The following is a 19,855-nucleotide window of genomic DNA, read 5'->3' as shown; positions in this document are numbered from 1 at the left end:
CCGGTGCTCACTTAATTAATTCATTCTCTCGCCGACCCCGGCAAATCTGACTTTTGGGCTTCTCATGATTGGTCGGCTTTATTCCCAACGGTCTGGGCTGCATCCTTGAGTGGGTTTCTGCAAGCCCGAGGCTCGGCACTCTTCGTTTACTACGGAGTACCTGAAGTGTCATCCTACCTTGTTCAGGCTAGTTACTCCGTACTCCGTAGGGAGTTGCCCACAACTGCATATTGAAGCAATAGTAAAATGTGGCTCCAGATTTCATACATGGATTTTGTGGTGCATTCTCTGGTCGATAAATAGTGTTTGAGACATGAGAATGAAATAAAAATAAAGCCAGGGAAGAAAACCTAACAGATAGACACGCAATCAAAGTTGGACCCTGAAGCCGTCTGACATTTGTCCATGCGTGTACCTGAGTTGCCTCAAACGCTATTACAATGACTAAGGAGGGTTCCGTTCTCTACAACGTCGATTCGTCGAGTATTACTGATTGGCACCCACGTGGGTTCCTTTGAGGAGTGGCAACGGCTGCCTTATTGTATGGACTTGCGCAATAACCGCAATTCATGGGTATTGGCTATCCGGCCTTCGACGGAATGATTGGCTATTGTGCTCGCAAGACACACTCCAAGAACTAGATAGCGTGGTAATAATAATCAGGTAATAATAAATGTGCAAGTATGCCGTACTTGACAATATCAATACGTACGACAACTCTGCGCTCAACCAAGAGACGACATTCAATGATAGGGGGTATCACAGTATCATCCGTTTGCTTTCCATGCACCGCTTCCGCCTGTCCAGCAATTACCACAAGTAAACCCCTGGACACAAGCCATGGGTCAATCCAGTGACCTCTAGTCATCGTCCAAAACCATTGGAGTGTCTTTGCTGTCCCCAAGCCGTGACAAACTACTCCGTGTGTCCCGATTCGTGGACTCTGAGGCCATCCCACCGGATACCTTGTTGGCCCATTCAGGCAAACGAGGCTCTCTTTCTGTCTCCGTCTTGAGCTTCAGTTTCTTCTTCTTCTTCTTTTTTGCCTTCCGATCCAAAATTTCTTGCGTAGCCTGGGAGGGCGTCTGAGCATGTGGGTTGAGGCCCGTCCTATTCGGTCTCGATTGCTTCGTGCTGCTTCCGGGGTTCGACTGACTGGGTCGAACAGGATTCGTGAGTGGCTATGAGTAGGAGATCAGAAAATTTTGTTAGTAGAATGCCGAAAGAAAGATGGCTCAAGTAGTGGGCTTGGACGAGACTCGTCAGGATGACCATGCAGTGGTTGTGCGTACATTCTGGGCCGTGGAGCCTGGTGATTTGGGCCCAGAGATTGACCCTCGTATCGAATCTGTGCTGTGCGACCCAGAGCTTGACTTTTCAGTCGTGGGTGGTAATACCGGACTCGGTGAGGCCGTCGCATTGAGCACACGAGCTTGCGTGGGAATCAAACCCAAACCTGAAGTTATCGATGCAGTCGGTTGTGGCACTGGCAAAGTATTACTTCCCGGTCCATCTTGCGATGGTGCCTCTCCTTTTGCCTTTGCGAGCTGAGCATCGAACTCGGCTTTCTTCGCGGTTACCAGTCGGTCTATTTGTAATTGACCTGACAAAACACACTCCAAAATTGTCTCATCCTGGAAAGCCAGCAGCAGGAGCCGTAAAGAGTTAAGGCCAGGAAGACCAGAGAGGTTTTTAGCTTCAATGGCCCTTTGTACTTGTATTGCAAGCTTGTACAGGTCCCTCGTCATAAGGCTGGTACCCCACATTGTTTTTAGTGCTTCTTGTAGAAATCTATCACCCCAATCGGTTCCCAAAGCCCCTGTCTTAATGGGGCCTCGCTCCTGGGGCTGAGGTTTAGTAAAGGTGCCGGCACCAGGTATTGGCGGAACCTGTTCACTACCTGCTTCGGTGGTTGTTGGACCTTGGCCCATAACCTCTGTATTTGCTTTCGGCAACGGTAACGGATACCCAGGCCCGGCCTCGTGTGGCAAATATGAAGTCGTCGAGGTGCTTGTCCTCGGTAAATGCATCTTTGAAGGTGTTCTGGGTTTCATGCCAACATCGCCACCACCTTGCTCTCGCAACCCAGTGACCTGCTGAGAATTCAAGGCCATTGGCGCGTGCCCATGCGGGTGCACGGCTGCGATATTGAGTGGGCCGGGAAAGGGATGCGCTGGCACGAGAGCAGGCTGCATAAGACGGTTATACTCCTCTGGGTTAGTAATGCGAAGCCGGTTCATCTTGACGAGATCCACGGCCTCTTTCAGTTCTTCGGGTGACAACTGGTGATCTGGCTCCTCCTGCTCGAATATGTCTCCTATCATAATCTTGCAGATTTGGCCACTCGTCGGAGAGTCCAAGATGTGATCAAGCACTTCAGGATCAGACCCTCTGACCTTAACTAGAGTCGCTTCCTCGCGCTTGACAATCTCCGGCGGTTGCATCCAAGTTTTGACCTTTGGAGCATGCGGGTTGGGGTTCTTCTTGTCAACGACGCGCGATGCAAGCTGGGTTTTGAAGATAGCGGCCGCGTGAAGTTTTGGCTCGTAGGTGCCCCCAACGATGAGCCAGTAGACGTAGACTGGTTTCGTTTGACCGATACGGTAGGCTCGTCCGATGGCCTGTTGTTCGTTCGCGGGTTGCCACTGAAAGTCCATCATCACTACGCGATTTGCGCCCTGGATATTAAGTCCAACACCACCGGCGTTTGTCGATATGAGGTAGACCTCGTCATTGTTGGCATTGAAATTTGCGACCGAAGCTTGCCGGGTAGAAATTTTCGTTTCACCATCCAGTCTCGAGTACGGCCTCTTCTGCATCTTCATGAGGTTTTCGAGAAAGTTGAGTACTGGGATCCGACTGCTGAATATTAATACCTTATCTCCGACCCGTTTTGCCTCGTCCAAGATCCTAGTCAAAACGGTAATCTTGTACGAATGATCAAGGTTGTGGATATCTCTGCGGTTGACTTCCGCAATAAGGTTGCCAATGACATGCCTGGGAATCTCTCTTCCACTGTCGCTTTTCCTAACGTCTTTGTCGTACTCATTCGCGAGTTCGACAAAGTATTGGAGGAAGATTCGAGGGTGGACCAGAAGCGTACTCAGCTGGCAGATATAGCCAAGCAAGCTGACAGTGGTCGCATCAGCTCGAGTAGCTACCCAGCGCATGTAGACTTCGTATGCGCTCTTTTGGTATTCGGTAAGAGGAACCACAATCACGTACTCTCTCTTTTCGGGCAGTTGGCCTCTGAGAGCAGTCGTGGTCATCCGGTGCACTTTGGGCGAAACGGTGTCCTTCAAAGCCTTGAGAAGTTTCATCGCTCGCCTCTTCTCCGCAGGACTGCTGTCCACAAACAAACCCTCCTGGATCGGCGAGGCGAAAAAGTGTGTAAACTCCTTGCGTGGGCCCAGATAGTTGGGTGCAACCCAGTTGATCATGGAGAAGTAGTCTCCTACCGAATTGGCCAATGGGGAACCGGTCATGGCGATTTTAGCCTTTGCTTTGAAATTCGCCATTGCCTCCGATATTTTAGACCTTTCGTTTTTGATAGTATGAGCCTCGTCGGCAACTACAATGCTTGGTAGTTCTGTTAGCCAAGTCTGCATCTTGCTGTCTCCAGAGCTGACAAGACTCCTAAAAAGGCTATATCCCATCAACAAAATACCCCCTGTGTTGACCCAAGGCTCTATCGAAGCAGCCCTTGCTTCGGCGGGGATTTCTGAATCGATCTTGTAGATCCTGCCAAGTGCGTCGTAGGGCTCTACCCAGCGACTGAATTCATCCAGCCAGTTGTTCAGGAGGCCAGGCGGGCAAAGAACCAAAGTTTGTGACCTCTGGAGTTCCTTTGGAATCTGAGAAACAACAGAGGGATCGGGGGATTGTGCGGCATGCTGGATAGCCACCAGAAGGCAAATGACCTGAACAGTCTTTCCTAAGCCCATCGTGTGAGCCAGTAAACAGCCCTGTGAACGATCATCATTCACAACCTGGTTCCACATAAAGCGGACGCCCTCGATTTGATGGTCTTTGATATTTTGGGCGATAGGTTCAGGGACGTAGATGAAGCCCTGAGAAGCCTTCTTAGCTTCGTTGATAATCAGACGAGACTGAAGGCCAGACATATCCGATTTGGCAAGCTGGGCACGCAATTCTCGGGACCTTTCTTCTTGCTCCTCCATTCTACGCCTGTCAAGATCTCGCATATCCTGGGCAGCTTTGTCACGCTTGACTCTCCGCTTCTTAGATGGTGAGGGCTCCTCATCCGAAATGTCACTTGCCGAAGAATCGTCGCGGGGTTTCTTAGGGGTGTCGAGTGTAAGATCAATCGGAGATGGCGCAGAGTCAGCCTCGTGTTCCCCAGCTGCTGATGTTTCCTCTTCTTTTTCCTCTTTTCCCTGTGGAGCATTTTCCATAGCATCTTCCACGATGAATCCGTCCGAGTCGCTATCGCTGGTCAGTACATCGCCTTCCACGCCGTCCTCGAGCACAACGCGGGGAGCCTTTTCCCGACGGACACGTCTCGTAACGACACGTTCTGGTTCAGACGTCCTGGAGAGTAGATCCGCACGCCACTCTGTCTCAAGCTTCTCATAGACAGTGTTCTCAAAAGCTTGGCGAACTGTCACCACATCCTTTGACCGGAAGTTGGGGTCTTCCTCGATTTGAGTGCACATTTTTGCCAGGCGTGCCTGCAAATGGTGTGACGTGATTTTGGCCTTTTCAATCATGTTGATTCGACTGCTTCTTCGGCTCCGCGCCTCGTTCCAGATTTTGTTGGCTTTCGCATTCAGTTTCGGCAGCTTTTCTGTACGCCACTGTACCTCCAGGTCCGAAAGAACGGCTCGTAGTGCTTCAGCCACATCCTCTCTTCTCTCGGTCTGGGATTGCTGAGATGCGTGGGCGCGCTCGGTTTTCTCCGCCTCTATCTCCTGCATAGTGTCGCTGTCGTACCCGGCCTCCGAGCCAGATTCACCGAAGAGTGGGTGTTCTTCATCTTGCGGTAGCGTGGTTTCTGTCTTCAAACGAACTCCAAAGTACCGCTGAATGCCTCGACTGATGGCCAAACTGTGACCAGGAAGATTGTCATAAGTGCCTGATGCAAACTGAAATTCCCTGTCGTCATCATCTAGGTCGGGTTCAAAGTGGGATGATGTTATAGGGGCTGCGGAATAGTATTGATATCGTGGTGCGTTCCGACACTTCGAAAGTTTGACTGTTGCGACCTTGCGATTAATGCTGGAAGCGTCCGCGTGTTTAATAACATCGGCTTCGGTGAGGATGCGGACTGGTTCTGCGTGTACTGGCGTTTCTGATAGCTGTGTCGGGGCTATTCGTCTTTTCTTCTGAGCCGGTTCGGGAGCAACGGTTGCGGCAGTGGCTTGAGCAAATGCCGGCAGCTCTGCAGGCAAATCGTCCTCTGCTGGGTCCTTGCCCCGCAGCTCCGCGAGCTTCTGCTTGTACTTCCGGCTTCTCTTTCGAAAATGCTCAGCCGCTTGTCTTATAAACCGTTTGTGAGGGACCTTTTTGATCTCAAACTGATCATAGACGTCTTTGAAAGACCCGGACTCCTCTGATTCCCAGATAAGAAACTCCCCATCTGCCTCTGATTCACGAATCTTGGCCTCTAGTAATACTCGATTGGGACATTTTTCTGGCTGGGACGGCTTCCAAGAGCGGTTGTCTGTACAAAGCTCTTTCACCAAGCGTTCCGTATCAAAGTTGAACGGATCGTCATCCCTTTCCTCCATCTTGAAATTCTGCAGTCAGGGGAGAATTAGCTCTGGTGATCCAATTTTCGATGAGAAACTACATGTTGAGAAAACAAAAACATAGCAAGTGTGCAGTCAGTACCTGGGCAGGAGAAGACCATGGAAAGTGTCGAGCCGCCTGAGCCCGGGAGAATCCCCGGGAGCGTGAATACGCAGGCTGCCGGGGTAGAAAGAGAAGAAAACTGTGTGTTTCCGTAGATGGCCAATCTAGAATTAGGATACCTAGGTAGGTACCTCTACCTGGGTTGACAACAATGTTAGCAACCTCAGTTGTCATAATCGTCTGGGATTTACCTGGGTACCTTCCAGTCCTACCTAAGTTGTTATGTACCAGGTGAGCCTCTTGGGTCGAAGGAATGTGCAGGGTAGGTTGTACCCGCTTGATGAGGGAGTGAGTGAGTGAGCTTAAGCGCTGGTGAGCCTGGCTTGAGGCCGACTACCTAAGCTGGAAAACCCTATATTATGTAAAGTGAAAACATCACTTCCATGTTGTGGAATATCCGAAGTCCAGTAAAAAAAAAAACCCCGCTATATCGTTGTCGGCGAGCTATCGAGGATTTTCTTCACTTTTTTGCGTGATCAGGGTAATCCGTTTGAATGATGCACGACGCGATGAATCGGCCAACGAGCCGAGAGCTCACGTGCCGTGAAGCGCGAACAAATCGCTGTTTTTGGCCTTGTACATTGGAATTGTTATTTTCCAGAAGGTCCGAGGGTAATTTATGTTCTAGCCAATCAGCTACTGTTGATCCGGATTCAGCGGGGCAGAAACACTGAATTTCGCCAAACTTTCTGTAAAAGGTAGTGTATTCAAAACAATTTGGCAGGTAATTCAGACCCACCGAAGCCAAGTGCGTAAAACGGTCCGTGTGGTGTTTGGAGGGAACTTGCTCCCAAGACTTTCATACCGAAAAGCACCCCAAAGCCAATTGGTCGAAGTCGGAATTTTTTTTTTTTTTCGTAGGGTTGAGATGCACGAAGTAGACATCCAATGGACAGTTACTTTTCTTTGTTTCGAGGAGGACTTTTCTTTTCGCTACATGTTACCTTCTGATTGATGAGATTTACTCCGTACAATGTTTGCAGCTTGTGAAGATCGATGTTGTGGAGGCTTTTTAAACTTGATCGATTGATGACTGGGTCGATTGAGGATGATGAGTCTGTAGCGGCAACCATCGAGTACGATTTATTAACGCATGAGATTCAACAAGCTCCAACCACGTGCAAAAAAAACCAAAAAAAAAACCACCCAGCATAGAGCCTTTCGCCTCAACATTGGACACTTTTTTTTCCGTTGTGCACACTGTCGCGACCAGAATCAATCATGACCAAGAAAGACCTCGCCAACTATAGCCTGTACCTGGTTACTGATTCGACCCCGGAGATTCTCGGTGGGAGGGACATCTGCCAAGTGGTTGAGGATGCCATCGAGGGCGGGGTCACGATTGTGCAGTATCGGGACAAGAAGAGCGACACAGCCGTCTTAATCGAAGTCGCCCAGAAGTTGCATCGTATCACAAGCAAGCACAATGTCCCTTTGCTCATCAACGACCGAGTCGACGTCGCCCTCGCCATTGGCTGCGAGGGAGTCCATCTTGGGCAGGATGACATGAGTGAGGAACCAACGCCACTTGCATCGCCCAAGGCTAGCCAGACCCAGTTACTCACTCACCGTCTCTCGTAGGCTTGGTGACGGCCCGGAGACTCCTGGGACCGGATGCCATCATTGGTATCTCGGCGAGCACGCGAGAGGAAGCCCTGACGGCATGCGCAGACGGCGCTGACTACCTGGGTATCGGTGCCGTGTTCTCCACCAACACGTCAGTATCTGAACGGACATGTCTGCCAAACAACAGACAATCATAATTCACAGATGATGACTAACAAGCCGAGACACCCTTCCCAAAATATAGAAAAACGAATACAAAGCACATCCTGGGTCCGGTCGGAATCCAGCACCTCTTGGAGATTATGCACAAGGAAGGCTTTGGCCACGTGCAGACGGTTGCGATAGGGGGAATAAACGCTACCAATGTACAAAGAGTCTTCTTCCAGTCCGCCACGCCCGGCAAGAAGGTTCTCGACGGGGTGGCCATCGTCAGCGCCATTATGGCAGCGCCCAGTCCTCGCGACGCCTCCAAAAACCTGCTCCGGCTCATCAAGGAGCCCTCTGCGGCACTCGACAACACTATACAAGCGAGCGAGTCCGGCGATATTCTCGCCCTCGTGCCTGCCATCATCAAGGCCGTACATGAATCCACCCCACTGTCCCACAACATGACCAACCTGGTCGTGCAGAACTTCGCCGCCAACGTTGCGCTCGCCGTCGGCGCTTCGCCCATCATGGCAAACTATGGCGAGGAGGCGGCCGACCTGGCCAAACTGGGTGGCGCCTTGGTCATCAACATGGGGACAGTCACACCCGAAGGGGTAGAGAACTACGTCAAGGCTTTGAGGGCATACAATGCGGCGGAGCGACCCGTTGTTCTGGATCCAGTGGGGTAAGCCAGAAATCCACATGTCTAAGACATGACGACTTTTGACCACTCTGCCTCCTTAATGTCTGATGCTGATACGAAACAACGCCTCAGAGCCGGAGCCACCACTATACGTCGGGAAGCAGTCAAGACCATCCTTAGTGCCGGCCACGCGTCGGTGATCAAGGGCAATGAAGGTGAGATCGCCGCCGTCCTGGCGTCTACCACGCCCTTCTCCAACGGTGACCCAGGACCTCAGCAGCGCGGCGTCGACAGCGTCTCCACTCTACCCGATGACGAAGCTCGAGCTCGCCTCGCCGCAAGGCTTGCCGCACAGCAACGTGGTTCCATCGTCGTCATGACGGGCCCCACAGACATCGTGTCCGACGGGGAGCGCACCTTTGCCATCGTGCAGCACGGCGACCCCATCCTGGGCCGCGTCACCGGGACCGGCTGCTGCCTCGGCACCGTCATCAGCGCCATGCTCTGTTCCGGCACCTCTGGAAGCACCGACAAGCTCGTTGCCGTTGTGGCGGGGATCCTGCTCTACGAGATCGCCGCCGAGGTTGCTGCCGGTCGCTGCCAGGGGCCTGGTTCGTTTGTGCCTGCGTTCATCGACGCTCTGGACGAGCTGAGAAGAGCAGCTGCTGGCGGTGACGTCAAGTGGATGAGCCATGCCAAAATCGTCAAGATGTCAGCAGCGTAGCAGGGCCTTGTTGTGCCTGGTATCATCTAAGTCACTAGTAGAACACTGGGTAGTCTTTTGAAAAGCTAGTACTATTGCTATCAATAGATATTCTGGCTAATTCAAACCCACATTCCCCATCTGCTTGATGTCCTCTTTGTCCAGCATAACGTGTAGAGGTATATCAAGGTAGCCCGCAATCAGTTTCGGCTTCACTTTTGATATTCACATGGCTTGGAAAGGTTTTGATAAGAAGATTCTTCATGTTTGGGTATTGTTTTTTTATTCGCTTAGTTGAGCTAGTCCTTTGAGCTAGCCAACGGCTATTTACACCTCGGCTTGTCTTGCGACAAACGTGTATATGTCTGTTTGCTTGCAGTCTTATTTTGTCTCTTCGACATCCTTATCGTAAACCTGATCGTCTCTCATACAATCCGGCCCCATTGCGCCCCCCCGTATGCCCCAGATCTTTGCTTCCACTGCCATATCGTAATGGCTTAGATCTCTTCGCCCCCCGGTGGTCTATGCCTCTTAGCCAAGAGTATGTTTTCCCACGCCTTCTAAAATACCCAAGAAAGATTTGTGACCTTCCGTGCACAACGTTCCGACAGTTGTGAGGATTAAGAAGAAAAAAACGATATAAAAGGAGATGCCGGCATCCTTTATGAGATGACCAGTATGACACAGTAGAAATGGCCTTGCCCCATTGTTGGGAGACCAGGCCTGCCCCGTCTAATACTCAAGGAAATGATAATTTGTTGAACACGAGCCATTCTTGCTCGAGTATGTGATAGATTTTGGTTTAGTTGTAGTGATTGTAGAGCCATATAGTATGGCAAATAGAGGGTAATATGACAAGCAAAGAAAGGTATCGCTCGCTGGGGTGTATTTTAGCAAAGTGGAAAAAAAGGTCGTAAAACATAAAAGACGACATGATATGTGTCGAAAGTGGTGTATGTAATATAGCCAGCGCCGCAGCTAGACCCAGCCAAGTATGCTCAAATTCGAGAGACAGACATGGTGTAAGCAGCATAGTGCTGAACGTTGGGCTGAAGTGAGGGCTTAGAGTAAGCCATCTGGGCGTGGCTCAATGTCTTGGCCCGCTGGCGTGTGCGCGCAGGAGCCTGCTCTTCTTTGCGCTGCTTGGTGAGTTTGTTTATCAGATCATCCCTCGAATGTTTGGGCGACGCATGGACGAGAGTGTCGGTCGACTGATCCACCAGCCCCTGGATGTTGATGGAGCTGGTGCTGGCTGTCAGGCGGGTAAATGTACTGGAAGTAGATGCGTGACGATCTGAGCTGGTGAGATCCGAGCTCATGCTAGCCACTGTGGAGCCGCTGACGCGAGATTGGACAAACAATGCCGACTTGTCCATGCTGAGAGTGGGCTCCTCATAACTGTATGGAGACCGCGTCGTCAGGACATCATCTTGACCAGGGTACCACTCAGGCTCCTCGTCAACTTGGCCTTGAAAGTCCCCGTTGGGGATAATCATGGCTGGTGACACATCAAAGGCCTGCGATTCGTGGTAGTTTGATGCTTGTGACGGCTTCCGTACCTGTCGTCGCGACGCTTGCTTTTGGATATCTGCCCTAGGTAGTGAAAAGTTTGCCGATGCCGTTGGAACAGCAGGTGTCGTAGGAGTGACTGCCTCTATGAGGATCGTGCTGTCTCTGGACACCTGGCTCACGGGGCTCAGGGCCGGTACATCGAAGTGGCCAGGACGCAGATATCCATGTGCCAACACTGATTGTTCATCGGTATAGTCAAACTCAATGGGTGTTGTGTTGTCATCGTCGCGAGATATGTCGAGCGATGGACGGTCCCATGCATAGTTGCAGTCGGCCTCTGCCTCGTGCTCATAGCAGTAGTCAATGTCATCCTCCCAGCTGTCACTGAGGAGAACATCAAGTGGCTCGTTAGTCATGCTGTCCACACCCGGTGCGCGCTGAGCCACTAAGCGTGACATGTCAAAGCGGCCAAGCGTGTCCGATGCAATGCTGGAAGGTCGTTGGCTGGAAGTTCCAATCTGCCACAGCATAGGTACTGATTTGCTGGCTCGGAGTGAAGAGCTTGTGCTAATGACGCTGGCTCGTGACCGAGCCCTGATAGCGTGTTCTTCCTCCTCGGGAACATTGGGGAGTGCATCGGGCGAGGCGGCGCCGGGCGGGCATGCTAAAGGCCAGTTGTTAGTGTTCGACGCCGGCGGGATTGCGCGCGATGATCTGAACTCTGCCGGAAAAATGTTGCTCTCGCGACTGGTCTTGCGCATGTGCAGATAATCATCCTCCTGGTCCGGCGAGGCGGACCGCTGCGAGGTTTGCGATAGGCCGCCACTGGTCTGCGGCCTGTCATGTCTGGCTGTGGCAGAGATGGACTCCAGTCCGGCGTGCCGAAGTGATACTCGGCTGGACACTCGGGGAGGAGGGACTGGTGGTTTTGTCTCGTCTAGCTTAGTTTGTCGGGGAGGTGACTGCTCCATGAGCTCTTGAGATCGCACCTTGATCAGAGGATACCTCCTCCTGACTGGAGACACTGAGAAAAATGGAGATACTGGAGAAACGGGGGCTGGTTTCCCAGCCACCTCGGTATGTTCATCAAGGCTCTCGAGTTGCTCATATGACGAGTTCACTGAGTTGTCCGACTCGGCATTGATGCCAACAAGAGAGCCTTCAGAAGGCACTCGCGAAGCACGGATAAGGAAGTCTTCGCTTTGGATAGTCAGCCTGTTGGCCGACGGCATGCCGGGACTGGCATCCCTGTCACTGTGTGCCAAGTGTTGAAAGTTGTACGGCGCCGAGATTGTGTACTTCCTCTTCACATCCGAGTCACCAATGACAGAGTCCCTCGCGTTCTTTCTCCTGCTGAATAGCGACGGGATGCTGTGGTTGGCAGTGGGCAGATTCATGATCGCAACTGGCAGCGGAGGGCTGACTGTGTCGAGTGGAAAGTCCTGTGAGTAAATAGAGCTCGATCCAGAGCTACTGTAGGTGCTGCTATCTCTCTTGTTGGACTTGGGCTTGCGGTTGAACAAGGCCTTGCCAAAGATCTGGACGCTGTCGGTCCGCTCACGTGCTGGATGTTGCATGTTGCCTAATTCTGAACGGCCCGAAGAGTTACGCGACAGTTGTGGTGGTGCAGAGTAGGGAGCATCCAAGGAATGTTCCCATGGAGGGCAGTCCGGGTAATTGAGGGACTGCAGTGAAGACGTCGAGCCAGAGGAAGTCTGTTGGTTCCGGAGCTTCTCGTGCGCCGGTGATGAGGTAGTGGTCTGCCTCACTTGTTGACTCAATGCCCTTATGCTTTCTGGCGAAGGAGGGCCATCGACGGCAGGCTCGAGAAGGTCGGCCAAATTCTGGCTGCGATATTGGCCCAAGACTGAACTTGAAGGGAGGGGACGAGAGGAGGGCAGTGGAGGTGACGTTGGAGCGGACGTGGCACTGCTTTTGTTGTTGCGCCGGGCCAGCCTATCCACCGAGAAAGCTGGAAGAGGAGGAGGGCCGGTCCACATTGTGGGCGACATTTTAAACGTTCTGGTCCAGGCGTGGGCTTAGTGCGTCTGTGCTGGTGATGATGTCGGTTCCTTGAACGGATATTCCCAGCCCAACCGGGAATGCTGAACAGGGACCTTTCTTTTCGTTCTTGGGCCAGTAGTCCAGGAACCCAGGCTGGTGTGTGTAAGTGGACCTCGTCTTGGCCTGTCCCCCTAAAAAGTGTAACCCCAATCTTTCGAAACGCGGTTTTGAGGAATAGCTTCTCGCTACCCTTTAATTGTGCGTCCACCCGAGTCGTGTCTTTTATATGCCCTGTGTCACCAACCCTTGATAGCTGTTGCTTTTTTTTTGTCGGAGCAGCGCTCAAGAGAGCCTCTAATCATCTAACGAAAGAAGATTAAACAGCAAGATCTGCGCCGTTGGGAATCTCGTGTGTCCTCCCTTTGTCTTGAGTTATTGCCGACCACAAGCGAGTATTTCGGGATGTGGTGGAAGTTGAGTCGTAGAATGCTCGTGTGCAGTTCTCAACCGATATAAGAGCAGACGGGAGTGGAAACAATCCCGTGTGGGAGGAGACAGACTTAATAGAGGGCAAGGGAATGTAGGTTTGGCAGAAAAGGTACACACTCTGTAGGTATTTCCTGTATTATCCACACACACACACACACACACACGCGCGCGCGCACACCACAATATGCGTGAGGCAGGCAAAAAGAGAGAGGCAGACACACACAAACACACCAAAGTATCAACCGGCGGCCGGCTGCTGGTGGTACAGCGGCGCGGATGGTCGCTCCTGTTGGTAGCTGGACATGGGTATGAACATGGATATGGATGGACAAGGGACAAGGGTCAGGGACATGGTATGGAGAAGACAAAGTTGGGAAGGACTTTTCCTGGTGAACAAGGGGGTCACCATCAAATTGACATGGGTCGGGGATCACGGCAGGGGTGCCATCGGGTGGAGTGGAAAGACTAGGGTAGGGGGAGGGGTGGAAGAGTGTGTTTGTTGCCTTGCTTGCTGATGGAATTCTCTTCTGTGTGTTTTTTTTTCCTTCGGTTCGTGGGCGACCAAATCCTGAGCGACCCCAGTCCTGACAGCCAAGTAATTACTGTGCTGTATGTAGCCTGTAGGCACCTACAGTACCCATTGTAGCACATGGAAAGCAAGCGAATTGTGGATGGATCAATTTGGGTATTTTTGCGAGGCAGGCCAGAATCCATCCATGTCCACGAAAAGGAAGCTCTACACCCGCCTTGGTGCGCGTTTTGACTGCCAGCCTCTTTACCCACCAATGAAGCAGATAAAATACATCGACTAGTTTTGAAGCAATATGGGAGGCTGTGGTTGGAGAGCGAGCGAGTGCCTTGGGTAATTAATTGTGTCTTCTCATGTGACGCCAAACAGCTAGAGGTCATTTGTTGTTGCCAATGCAAAATTCCCAGAGATCCGGACCCGAACAGTAAGCGAAGCACCGGTGAGAATATATTACTTTTGTGGAGTAGATGAAGGATTTCCTGGCATTCCTTGGTAGACAATGGTGAGTCCGTGATCTGGTCTCGACCTATGGATTCAGCCATTGGAACCGGGTGAATTCAAAGCTCTGGAATCGCGGCCTGTTCAGCCGACACCATGGATGGGAAGGGGGTGGGCACACGAGTTTGGTAAAACTCAGTACTTTCCTACATTTGAACAAATGCGGCACGCACAGTACTTTGGAAATATTCAGAATAGCAAGGCGGAGTCTTGTCTCTCATGCAAGGCTTTTTTTTTTTTTGGCTTCTCGAATAGGACCAACAACACCTTGCGGCATGGCAATCTCAGAGAGAAGTGCGAAGCTACCTACTGTAAAGGGGTCTGGCGCACCAGAGTGGGGGGATGGCCGCGACAATTGTCTCAATCGGGCCTCAAGCGGGTAGGGCTCTAGCTGAATGCGGAGGGTGAATCAACGATCTTTGCTTGTAGAGGAAGGGTACGTTGCGTGATGCATGTGTCTGGTCTGTGTGTGTGGGCACGCGCGTAGGTACCTACCTACCTAGGTATCTATCTCAAGAAAGGCAGTTAGCCGTACTTGCCGCCAACCGTGTCACAACAGCCAGCCAGAAGCCCCCGAGAGCGTCACTGTACAGTACTGTACTGTACACATTGCAGTCGGTTTAAAAACCCTCCCGGAACCCAACCCATTGCAGCGCCTGGCTGCGCTGCACCGCACCGCACCTGCACGAGCCTAAGCGAGGCGGGGGACCCAGCCCTTATGGGAGCGAGTACCTTCGCTATGGAAGTAAGGTAAGTTAAGGTAGGTGCTCAAAGTTTTTTTGGTAGACTAAAAAAAGGGTACGTCAAATGTCAGTCTGAGTCGGCGACCGGCGACCGGCGAGCAGGGCAGGCCCTGGATCCGGCAGTACCAAGTAAGAATTGTCTCTCTGCTGGGCTTAGTATCCAGTGTAGCATCTGCCCTGAGTCGCGTGGGTTCCCTTGCTGTTGCTCGCACACTGCCTCTTTGTTTAATTTATTCAATCTTTTGTGAGTCGTTACCTCACTCACTTTGCCCGTGAAATCTTCCCAGTTTCAATATTACCGGAAAATACGCGGTAGATTGACATAGATCATGACTCAATTGCCACATGAGCCTGTCTGTTATTCTGGCATTTCTCTGCTTGGTAAAAACATTTATCGAAGTTAAGCCGCATTTTTTCCGCAGCAATGTTGTGGTCCCCGGTACGTTTGTGGACATGGTCAGATATAATTTCCTTATGTGCTCAGGCTCAGTCCAGCCCAGTCCAGAGATAGCGGTAAGCCATGGCCATGTAAACTGTAATAAGTCATCCCTTCGCGCTGACAAGCGCACTGTAAGGCGATTGCCTTTTTTTTTTTTTTTTTTGGCGCTACAATTATCGCTTGCTAACGGTCAAGGCGTTCTGGGCGGCAAGCATATGCCCCAAAGCACAGACAGTATTGCAGTTTTGACTCCCAGACCGACTGTCTGTCTGCCCACCTCTGGGTCTCGGCTCTGACATGGTACGGTATTTCTCAAAAGCCCAGGCGGTCCAAAACAGCACAGGGCACCAATTGGTCTTGCAGGCAGAGTCCAGCCTTGTGTTCGAGAGGTTGGTCTGTTACGAAGCCCGTTCCAACCCTGAAGGACCGTTGCTGCGATCGAAAAGATCGAAACCCTACCTACCTTACCTACCTTACCTACCTTACCTACCTTACCTACCTTACTTACCTTACTTACCTAGGTAGGTAGGTTCAGCCACCAGCAAGTGATATGAAACCGTTCGCTGTGGGGGTGAGGGCTTTCACCAGCAAGCCATATCACCAACCAACAACATTGTCCAATAGTAGAATCCGCTCTCTGCATTACGTATACCGGCATGAATCCGGAGTGGATAGTGTAGCTAATAGTGAGATTTCTTGCTGATACCTGCCCACCTAGGTAGGTACCTAAGGTAAGGCGTTGAGCTGGCCACTAGATAATCCTGGCGAATTCAAAGAGCAAGAATACAAGTGCGCTCCTTTTGCCGAAAGAAGCAAAGGCCACCCGAGATTCGGCCCCAATCGTACTCAGATTGGTTCCCCGCCTAGCCACTCGCCTAAGGCCACTTGCGAGAATAAGGGTTCTCTGGGTTTTTATTTTATTTTTACGCACAAGCTACTTGGAGCTAGTAGTGCACACGTTCCCCGTTCGCCAGAGAGTCTCAAGTTTCAAAAGATAAAATTTTGCGCGTCGATCAAGCTAAACAGTCCCGAGTGGGTAGTGCGATGAGTTCTACTACTGGTAGCGAAACTGAATACCCTCATCTTAAATCTCCAACGCCGGTCCAGATTTTTGTTAGCTGAACTTATAAGAGGCGAATAGTCTTCTCAAAGAATTCCATTTTCTCAGCGAGGTGACACTCCAAAATTCGCTTCCCATGACTAACCACGCTAGATCTTGGTTCATCGCCGGACTGCAGCACGCAGTTCCCACTTGGTTCCCTCAACCGAAAAGAGACATATCGCTTTCGAGTCCGAGCACACGCCATAGTTTTCTGGGTTCGCCTCCACAGTATACCCAATTTGGTAATGCATAACAAAACAACAACAAATTGACAACGGACAAATAATTGGCTCACCGCTTGAACTGTCTGAACTATCTCAACTCGCAATGTGATAAACCACTATCCGTTCGGATGATGAATCTTTGGGACCCTCCCTAGTTCGACTCCAGTCTGGGAGTAGTCTAGTTAGGACAATTGCACGAGGCTGGGCACGGTTCATATACCACCCTGTCCTACATATCTTTTCATCTGATTTATCGACGCTCTAATGTCTGATGCGGTGGTTTTATTTTGGTTTGTTGCTTTTACCTTTCGCATGGTTAGCGCGACGTTTTCAGCCCTTTGGGCTAGCGTGCAGTTGAAGTAGAAATACTGCAACAGGAAGAAGCAAAGTATTATCCATCCCTGGTTGATTTTCCGTTGCAACGGAAGACAGCTTCACCGTAGTTCGTCCAATTAGCTGCACTAGGCTACCTGTCTCAGCCCTTTGTTAATTGGCTAATTTACACTTTCGTTTCGCAATTGCCATGTCGGAAGCTAATTCCCCGCGTGAATAGGTAGGCCGAAGGACGTAGCCTATGCGACCGTGGCCTCATACATAAATCAGGCAACCATGAGAGTAAAATACCCAGTATTCCTTGTGTACTTCGTGTTTATACAAATGTTTGCAGAAAAGCTGCTCGTGTTGCATTTTACCCAATCACGGTAAACTGTGCGTATCAAATTGGTCGTCGGTTTCTTCGTCATACCCTCTTGCCTAATGGTGGATGGATGGAAAGGATTTGCTTGGATTGCTCGCTTCTCTGATGCTGCGCGTCAAGGGGGTGTGTGTATCTCCTCAGCTGTGGTAGCCAGCCACAACAACTAACTTCCGCGTCCCGTCCCGCGCCTGAAAGTAAGCAAGCTACTGTAACACGCAATGTCTATCCCTAGTATGAACTTTGTTTATTCGACGCGCCGATACTCAGCTTACTGTCTCCATTTATCTCCTGATTGTTTTTATATATTTATACGAATTGACTAACAACGTTTCAAAATATCATCAGCACGTGCCTCGTAATGAACCATCCGGATCTGCATTTTGGCAATCAAATCCCCATCTTTGGCGACGCGCCGGTGCCAGTTGATGGCCTGTCAGGACGGTATCCAACGTCGCAGTATCTGCAAAAGGTCTGGAGTGACAGCTACCTCAACTTCACTTGGCTAGCCTTGCTGGCATCCCGCCAGTGGGGATTTTTGGCCTTCGCTGCAGAGCCCCACACACACCATGCAGGGGGGAACCCCGCACGGACAATGATGACAGGGAATTTGGGAGAAGAAAAACCGGGGCCATGATGGGATGGACCCTTTTTTTTTTCCTTTTGCTTGAATGCCCAGTGGCAGTGGAGGTGAATCCAACTTGTTTTCTTTCTACCGGTATTTTTCTGTGTTTAGGTTACTTTTGTCTCTTTCGCTTGAATCGACCAATCAAGTAACCAAGTAAGATAGATGAGTTACGAGGCCATCCATTCAAAGTTGGATAACAACTGTCTAATTTTCGCGTCCTTTCGATTCTTTCTAGGCGAAATGAGATTTCAAGCCTCATCCAAGCATGCAGTTGACGACATCGCGTGCCCGTCAGCTTTGGCCAGAATTGAGATGAGCCTTTTTCCCCAGATGTCGTTTTTATCCCTCAACCGCGAAGACCGTTACATCGCACTAGGTAAACAAACAAAAAACACACTCCCCACACCTCCAGGAACATGCTTACGAAGTACTATTTCTTGACCTACTACGTAACCAAGGCGCGCTATTTATGTGGTTCTCAGGGAACAAAGTACAATTGATAACCTATAACCCACACTATTGATCACCTTTCAGGGCAAGGAAAAGCGACAGACACTGTCAATGGATTCCCTCATTATTACGAGCACACGATTCACTGCTGTACATGCATGCTATCTACGAATATACTAATTACGTACCATCAAGCATGGCGGGGTGGTCCAGCCCAATTTACTTACAGTACCAACATGATGATCTCTCAACAATGTGCGGACCGATAACTGCGTACTGACTGACATGCATGCCTGAACCCGATGGTGGTCAGCAGTTCCAGGCCCTGTGCCACACTCATTTGCAGCACTGTCCACATTTGATAATCACGTCGTAAGTGACGAAGGCGCAGAAGCTCAAGCCCGTGAACAGAACTCCTGATAATTACAATCAGGGATTTCGTCATTATGATTGGTGGGCGGGAACCAGCCGTCTTCGTTGGTTAGGATTGATTTGACTTTTCTTTTCGCCTACCCAGGTCTACCGAAAACCTTCTTGACATGCGGTAATAACCTATACATACGTACAGGGCTTCGCCAGTGGCAGACAACTGCCAGTTGGCGGGCCGTTTTGTGGACGGACAGGGACATGGACATGGCCGGGAGACTGATCTGGGTTGATTTGATGCCCAAATCCAAATCCAAAATCCCCCATGCACCAACATCCTGGCAACCAGAGCACATCTTCTTCCGTCTCGGTGTCTCTACCGGTACAGTAAAGCGGATCCCCGAATTGGGGCCTGCCCTGCCCTGCCCTGCCTGCCCTGCATCGTGTGCCTGGCGGCGGCTTACAGTCCTGCAGCCCGCCTGCAGATACTACGGATACCTTGGTGCATTAAGTTACTCGAGTTGGAGAAAAATAAGAGGGACTCGGAAAAAGTTGATACGAAGGCGGAAATTCGAAGGAATCTTCTTCCTCGGCGACTGTCCTGTTCCTGCATACTGGCTCCGCCCACTACCCAAAATAACTTCAACAGCAAGGTAGCGTTGGAAAATCTATGTATGTACCGTACCTGTCAGCCGATTCGAAACGGTCCCCAGAGCGATCGCCATTGTAAACTGTCACTTTGGGAGATTTGGCCTGATTGATCTGCTCCCCGGGAAATCAGTTGATGGCCTAGAACATGGCTTTGCCCAGTAGTTCAGTCTTGATCTCCTCCTCTCCTCCTCTCATCTCCCCTCATCTCGTCTCGCCCAGACCAGACAGGGTACTTTTGCTAATACGCACCATGCAGTACAGGTAGTAGGTACCTTCCCTAGCACACATGAAAGCGGCCTCGGGCATTCATTCATTTTGGGGGCCCGTACCAACTAGTTGGGGCCCCCGCTGTGGGAAGCACCCACTGGAGGAGCGCCGGGCTACACTACGAGCCTTCCGAGAGGTTGGCCATGGCCCCTCCCTCTCCGACCGGACCTGAGCCGGACAAATTCTGCAAGACACAGTGTGGTAAATGTCATTGTTATGTATGCGTCTTTTTTTCCATCCTTTCCTTTGGTCTGTGGGGCGGTGCTTGCGTAGGCATGGTTATGTTAAAGATGTGCAGTATTATGCATGCTGACAATGCATACGTG

The 19,855-nt window shown here is 50.9% G+C and overlaps 5 protein-coding genes across 5 annotated transcripts; 2 read left to right on the top strand and 3 right to left on the bottom strand.

Annotated features, from left to right (window-relative positions):
- Positions 1 to 494: 494 nt before the first annotated feature.
- On the bottom strand, positions 495 to 6,336 carry MGG_06447 (SNF2 family ATP-dependent chromatin-remodeling factor snf21). The gene is made up of 4 exons (XM_003717072.1): positions 6,087 to 6,336; positions 5,854 to 6,011; positions 1,293 to 5,759; positions 495 to 1,181 (listed from the first exon to the last, which is right to left on the bottom strand). The coding sequence occupies exons 3-4, from the start codon at positions 5,748 to 5,750 to the stop codon at positions 861 to 863; spliced, it is 4,779 nt and encodes a 1,592-aa protein (XP_003717120.1). The 5' UTR covers positions 5,751 to 5,759; positions 5,854 to 6,011; positions 6,087 to 6,336; the 3' UTR covers positions 495 to 860.
- A 359-nt stretch (positions 6,337 to 6,695) lies between these two features.
- Positions 6,696 to 9,361, top strand: MGG_06448 (hydroxyethylthiazole kinase). The gene is made up of 4 exons (XM_003717071.1): positions 6,696 to 7,384; positions 7,456 to 7,591; positions 7,685 to 8,272; positions 8,363 to 9,361. The coding sequence occupies exons 1-4, from the start codon at positions 7,096 to 7,098 to the stop codon at positions 8,952 to 8,954; spliced, it is 1,605 nt and encodes a 534-aa protein (XP_003717119.1). The 5' UTR covers positions 6,696 to 7,095; the 3' UTR covers positions 8,955 to 9,361.
- On the bottom strand, positions 9,170 to 13,114 carry MGG_06449 (uncharacterized protein). Its single transcript, XM_003717070.1, has one exon. The coding sequence runs from the start codon at positions 12,455 to 12,457 to the stop codon at positions 9,932 to 9,934; it is 2,526 nt and encodes an 841-aa protein (XP_003717118.1). The 5' UTR covers positions 12,458 to 13,114; the 3' UTR covers positions 9,170 to 9,931.
- Positions 13,115 to 13,252: 138 nt separating this feature from the next.
- Positions 13,253 to 13,562, top strand: MGG_17182 (uncharacterized protein; the record flags this gene model as incomplete). The annotated part of the gene is made up of 2 exons (XM_003717069.1): positions 13,253 to 13,428; positions 13,556 to 13,562. 2 exons carry the CDS (start codon positions 13,253 to 13,255, stop codon positions 13,560 to 13,562), a joined length of 183 nt encoding a protein of 60 aa, XP_003717117.1.
- A 4,678-nt stretch (positions 13,563 to 18,240) lies between these two features.
- MGG_17181 (uncharacterized protein) lies at positions 18,241 to 19,336 on the bottom strand (the record flags this gene model as incomplete). Its single annotated transcript, XM_003717068.1, has 4 exons — positions 18,241 to 18,258; positions 18,473 to 18,570; positions 18,812 to 19,099; positions 19,297 to 19,336. 4 exons carry the CDS (start codon positions 19,334 to 19,336, stop codon positions 18,241 to 18,243), a joined length of 444 nt encoding a protein of 147 aa, XP_003717116.1.
- Positions 19,337 to 19,855: the final 519 nt, after the last annotated feature.

This window comes from Pyricularia oryzae, chromosome 4 (genome assembly GCF_000002495.2).
Source record: "Pyricularia oryzae 70-15 chromosome 4, whole genome shotgun sequence".
Classification (NCBI taxonomy): Eukaryota; Fungi; Ascomycota; class Sordariomycetes; order Magnaporthales; family Pyriculariaceae; genus Pyricularia; species Pyricularia oryzae.
This window is presented reverse-complemented; position numbering and strand designations above follow the sequence as displayed.